At 54.1% G+C, this 6,000-nt stretch overlaps 1 protein-coding gene across 2 annotated transcripts in view; it reads left to right on the plus strand.

The window, feature by feature from the left end:
• LOC144733352 (metalloprotease TIKI1-like) overlaps positions 1 to 3,027 on the plus strand; it is an 87,653-nt gene extending 84,626 nt beyond the window's left edge. For both annotated transcript variants that reach the window (XM_078615213.1, XM_078615214.1), the window contains exons 8-9: positions 469 to 858; positions 1,290 to 3,027. In XM_078615213.1, coding sequence (XP_078471339.1) covers positions 469 to 858; positions 1,290 to 1,536 — 637 coding nt within the window. In that variant the 3' untranslated portion in view covers positions 1,537 to 3,027. The remainder of the gene's footprint in view (positions 1 to 468; positions 859 to 1,289) is intronic.
• The last annotated feature ends 2,973 nt before the right edge of the window (positions 3,028 to 6,000 follow it).

A 6,000-nucleotide genomic window follows, 5' to 3' on the forward strand; every position in this document is an offset into this window, starting at 1 on the left:
TGCGTGTGGTGCATTAAAGGGACGCATGGGGCCCGGTAGAGACGCCAGTTGGCCACCGCTGTATTACGAGTCTCAATGTGAGTCTGTGGGACTCGGTGAGCCTAGAGGTCTCTACGTGAGTCTGTGAGTCTTTGTAAGCGTCTAAGACGAGATGGTTGGAGACTGTCAGGGAAGATCTTCTGTGCAGCAACAACAACAGCACAATTTCTCGTAGGGTAGCCAGCATTGGTGGCGATGACGTCTTGGTCTTCATGCACCCATTGTCTAATCATCATCATCATCACGATCCATTGGCAGATGGCCCGTAGGTGTCCACTGCACATTTATTCTTCTTCTGTCGCCCCAGACCCTCCCTCATTTTCATCCAGGCTTGGGACTGGTCTCAGACATCCACTGGATGGTGGACCCCCCCAATGCGGAGTTACCTCATTCCTCTTCAACCCACCCCCCTCCCCCAAAACTCCGCAGCAACGAAGACCTGGATCCCGACTTCTTCCGCGGCATTCCCAAGTCGAGCTCCGAGTGGAACGGGCAGGAGCATTCATCGGCGATCCGGGACCCCTTCCTGCTGAGCTGGGCTCCGCCGGGACCTCCTCCCGCCCCCCTCGGTCCGTCCTTTCAACCTGCCCGTGCGCCGGGGGGCGGCAAAATATCCAGCGGCGCCGGTGGCCACCGACAGGAGACGGCCTCGCGGAGACCCCAGCGACAGCACCACCAACACCGCCATCATCGTCAGCAGCATCACCAACGGCAGCAGCAGCATCGTCGGGAGAAGAAACGGCGGAGGCAGCAGCAGCAGCTGCTGCGAAAGAAGCAGCAGAGGAAATTCAGCGACCTGTGGGTGCGGTTGTACGACAGGTGAGGAGTCCCGTTCAGGACGTTGGTTAGGGACACGTGACGGGTGGCGTAGAGGCCGGAGACGGTGGGATAAAGACCTATATCGATAAGACCTGTATCCCACCGCGAAGATCCTGGGTTCCAATCCAGGCTTGGTCCACCTGTGATTAAACCGGGTTCTCAAGTGCATCGAGGTGATGGTCTCAGCCCTGCCATTAGTTATTTTATTTTCTTCCAATTCCATTCCGATGACGTACATGTACACATACGCATGTTTTGATGACATATACGCACGTGAGTGTACGTCATCGGAACATTAAATAACGTGTATGTTCGTCACGCAATGGTAAAGTGTCGATTGTCTCTACCCCCTCTCCACTTCCCTCCATCCCTCACTCCGCAACCGCACCACCCCTTGATTTCCTCTCTTTCCTTATCTCGCTCTCTCCCAGCACCGCCAGTCCCCCCCCGGGGATGCTCGCTGCACTCCCGAGCGACGAGCCGCCGCCGCCGGCGTCGCCGCTCACCCCGCGGGGTCATTGCACCGCCCGGCACCGAGGAGGAGCGCACGGAGCAGCGCCGCCCACGCCCGCCGTGGTCGTCGCTGCGTCCCGGTCGCTGCCCGACCAACGAGTCCGCACCCTCGGCCTGCTCGCCTCGACGAGCCTGCCCCTCGCCTGGACACTTTTGCTGTATTGATAATAATGAGAGTCGTAGTTGGTGGTAGTGGTAGTAAACAAAGCCACACTGCCCACAAGCCACAAGCTTTCAGGTTTTCCGAATTAGTTATGGAGAAGCTAAAGGTGCAGCCCCTGCAATTGCTCACTCACGTCACTGCTGGTGGGTGGGGAGGGGGGGGGTCTTCACTTGAGGGAGCGCAAGAGAGGCTGGGACCTAAACCATCACACGAACTCCGGTGGTCATCCTCGCAGCAGCAGCAGCGGCGGCAGCGGTGGCTTTCGGCTGGCCATCGAGCAAAGACGGTCACTGCATTGCACGCTTTCAGATGCGCTTCTGCGGCCGTCTGGAACGCTCTTCCTTCCGATATTAGGAAGCCACTGGAGCTATGCAACTTGTAAATCGTCATCCAGATTGAAAACGAATTTCTTTAGAACTGCTTTTTGTGCTTAGTTTGTTCTCCTTCCCCCGCACCTCAGATGAGCATGGTTGGCTACGTAAGGTGCGAAAGAAGTTCAACAACCACACGAAGTTCAACAACATGCATACTCTAGCGGGATTTTGGTCTACTCTTCCATGTTGGCCAGACGTGTTGGAAGATGTGGGCGAACCAAAACACGTTCTCACCACCACTGGCGACCTGCATGGCTGGCTTGCGTACGGTGCAAAAGAAGTTCAACATACGGTACATACTACATGGACTCGTTTTGACTCTTTTGTAGGGTTTGTCACCTTTAAAGGTACAACAACAACAACGAACGTGGGCCACATCACGGCAAGACAAAAAAATATCTCGTAATAGCGGAAGACGGAGCACTGCCTGAATTGTCTTGAGTGGTTCATTGTCTTGAGTGGTTCATTGTTCTGAGAGGTCCATTGTCTTGAGAGGTTCATTGTCTTGAGTGGTTCATTGTCTTGAGAGGTTCATTGTCTTGAGAGGTTAATTGTTTTGAGAGGTCCATTGTCTTGAGAGGTCCATTGTCTTGAGAGGTCCATTGTCTTGAGTGGTTCATTGTCTTGAGTGGTTCATTGTTCTGAGAGGTTCATTGTCTTGAGAGGTCCATTGTCTTGAGAGGTCCATTGTCTTGAGAGGTTCATTGTCTTGATAGGTCCATTGTCTTGAGAGGTCCATTGTCTTGAGTGGTTCATTGTCTTGAGAGGTTCATTGTCTTGAGAGGTTCATTGTCTTGAGAGGTCCATTATCTTGAGAGGTCCATTGTCTTGAGAGGTCCATTGTCTTGAGTGGTTCATTGTTCTGAGAGGTTCATTGTTTTCAGAGGTCCATTGTGTTGAGTGGTTCATTGCCTTGAGTGGTTCATTATTCTGAGTGGTGCATTGTCTTGAGTGGTTCATTGTTCTGAGTGGTGTATTACTGCTGTTGTTATTATTCTTATTATTGCGCGACTGTGCTGGCAAGACTGACTGATCTTCGAGAACAGCTACTAACCTCATCGACAAGAGGACGATCACTGGGAATAAAACCAGGAGAGGGTGGGTGACCTCTGCTCGTCACATGGCTCGCGCCGTCTTGGGCTCCGTCGTTTTTCCCGAGACGTGTTTTTTACTTTCTGAAGGGCAGCGGCGATGGCGCTGCAAAGGCGCGTAGATCGACACGGTTTGTTGCTGTTGTTGTTGTTCCATCGAATTCAGAGGCGGGCTTTAGAGACACGGCGACGATGGGATCCCAATAATAACCGGAACAATGCTTCTCAGGCAATGGTCGAGAGCAGCCGTCGCCGCGAATGTAAATACGACGGCCTGCACGTTGCCTTCCCGGAGAACAACGCGTGGTGGACACAACGATGACGTTATAAATGAGTAATATATAATGTGGGGGGGGGGGGGCGGTGAAAGTGCGGACCCGCGATGACACGTGAGATGAGTACCCAGGCCCGAACAGAGACTGGGCAGCGTTTAGAAGCATCCAGCGGCATCCAGCCTCCTGCGCGCGGCGACGGAGCTCCGTTCGCTCGGTCGCGTCCTATCCGATTGGCGTCTGCGTTACGACAAAAACTAAAACGTTTTCCCTTTGATACATTCATTGCGTCGTAGCTAATTGGCTTCGTGAAAACCACGACGCGCGTCTTCGGAGAGCAGTCTCTACCGTGCCGTGGACTGACGAGTGGATGAGGGCGCAGCCCTGCAAGTGCTTTGCTCGCGTCACTGCTGGCGGAAGGGGCCTCCACTATGAGGCAGCTCTCGAGAGCCACGATTGTCGAGGCCGTTTTTGGCCTACTCTTCCGTACCGGCCGGATGCCTCGGAAGACGCCACCGAACGATTAGGAGGTTGAGCATCCAGTCCACCAACGCTGGCCGGACCGTGGGATTTTGAGAAAACGTTCAACCACTGCCTCAACTGCTCGTGCGGGAACGACAGAGGCGTTTTAAACACAACTGGAATCGAAGCGCAGTGCTGCCCGCTGGTGCGACTTCAACTTGTAAGAGACCGAGAACGACCCAGATGCCCGGCACACCCCTTGAAGACACGCTTGTCAATATTGAAACAAGAAAATACAGCCCCCTTATCAATACACTGCTGAATGGCGGCCTGCCTCCCCTGTGCAACGTCCGTAGTTGGGGGGGGGGGGTTGTTTGACCGGACCTTACCAGTGCGGGACCATTTGAGATGTCGCTCGCCACGGGCGACGGCCGTGGCTTCGAAAACCGCCGCGCCACCGCACCGCCCTTTGTTAGGACGCGGATCATCTGAAATCACCGTGGAAGACAGTCATCAATCGTGGCCATTCTCTCGACAATTTTGTTTTTGTAACGCTGGGCAAAGGTGGGTGGACAAGGGTGGGGGTGGGGGGGATTTAAAGATATTTGACCATTTAACGGCCGAGAAATGTGATAGAAGATGGAACCTCTGCATCGCGAGTCCGGTACGCGCGATGAATCGTTACGCCAATGCAGCATACGCAGCGGTTATTGTTGTTTGTTTGTTGTTGGTGTTCGTTTTTGTCAGTTCGCACCGCTGGAGAAAAAACGCCCCCCCCCAATTCTATCCCAACCCCGGCATCTTCACCCCTCGCCCCCTCCAACCGCTTTCGTTCACTCTGTGATGTATTTTCTTATACAATTTTTAACCAGGCAAGGCCCCCCCTGAGCGACGTTCGATCTCCGTTGTCACGAAGCGACCCTGGCCCTCACAAACGACAACTCGACCAAGTGGCCGATCGTCGCGTGTGCGGAAATGTACAGCAGCCGGAAAAAAAAAAAGAACCATCCTGAGCAGCAGCCAAATGTCTCCCGCTGTCTTCCTTCCGCTCCAACTCGACTTCTCTCGGTTTCCACTCGGCAGTTAATTTTCTGTCTCTCGTCAGCTGTTCCCGTGACGCGTTCCGCCCCATTACCGCCCGATTTCCTTTGCCGCAACTGCGGCGGCATCACCGTTGACCTCCTGCTCTTTCCATTTGTGTGGGTTTTTTTCATTTCTTAAACCCATCTCTGCGATGCATTCCCAACACACTCGGCGAAAGTCAAAACGATGCCCCGCTCGAATAGACAAGCAGATAAACAACATCTCCTTCCCACATATTTTGTCCCTCCCCGTGAGAAGTAAAGCGTGTATTTTGAACGTAACCCATCGGCCTCACGGCTGCCCCGTGGGAGTGCGTCATTTCAACGGCGCCGACTCAGCCACGAGCAACGAGGCAACGTTTACAGGCCCGAGGTAGCGGTGGAAATTCCACATTCCTATGACGGGCGGGCGGGCACGAGGGGGGTGGGTGAGTCACTTCTCCACAAATTCGGTACTCATTTTATCAACCCTGGACGGATGTTGGGCCGAGTCAACTCCCTGCCAGGATTTGAACTCGCAACCTTCTGACTGTGAGCCGCGCTCGCTGCAGCGGAGAGCCACAGATAAATAGGTGGCGTCACGGTGGCGAGATGTTAACTACCTCGCCTGGTGCACAGGAGGTCGTGGGTTCGAACCCAATCCTGACGCCTGCTGTACCCAAAACCTGACGCCTGCTGTATATTTGGAGTTTGCGTTTCTCTCTCTCTTATCATCAGGGTGTCGAGATGTTAACTACCTCGCCTGGTACACAGGAGGTCGTGGGTTCGAACCCAATCCTGCCGCCTGCTGTATATGTGGAGTTTTCGTCTCTTCTTCTCCCCGTGGTGGTCGCGTGGATTATTTTTCCTCCGGGCTCCTCCGGGATGTTCCACCTCCCACATTTGAAATCGACAGCGCGCATTGTAAGAGCAATTTGGCTGCCGCGAATGTCCACGAAGCCGACGCTGTCATTTCTGATAGGTCGCTTCTGACAAAAGAGGCTTCGGAGCTCAGTTGGGGGCCTTACTTGGTAAAAAAATTTAACTTGGCAACACAACTTGTGAAGTGTCGGACGAACCAACCGGTGCATTTTTTTTTTGGCTGAGCGCTGGCTGCCTTGTCAAGCTTCGAGTTGCGAGCGGCGAGGGTGCGTGCCAGCCCGACGTGCTGCGAACGAGCCGGGGTCACGAGGGCTCGGGGTCTTT

This window comes from Lampetra planeri, chromosome 46, assembly GCF_965212315.1.
Source record: "Lampetra planeri chromosome 46, kcLamPlan1.2.h2, whole genome shotgun sequence".
NCBI lineage: Eukaryota > Metazoa > Chordata > Hyperoartia > Petromyzontiformes > Petromyzontidae > Lampetra > Lampetra planeri.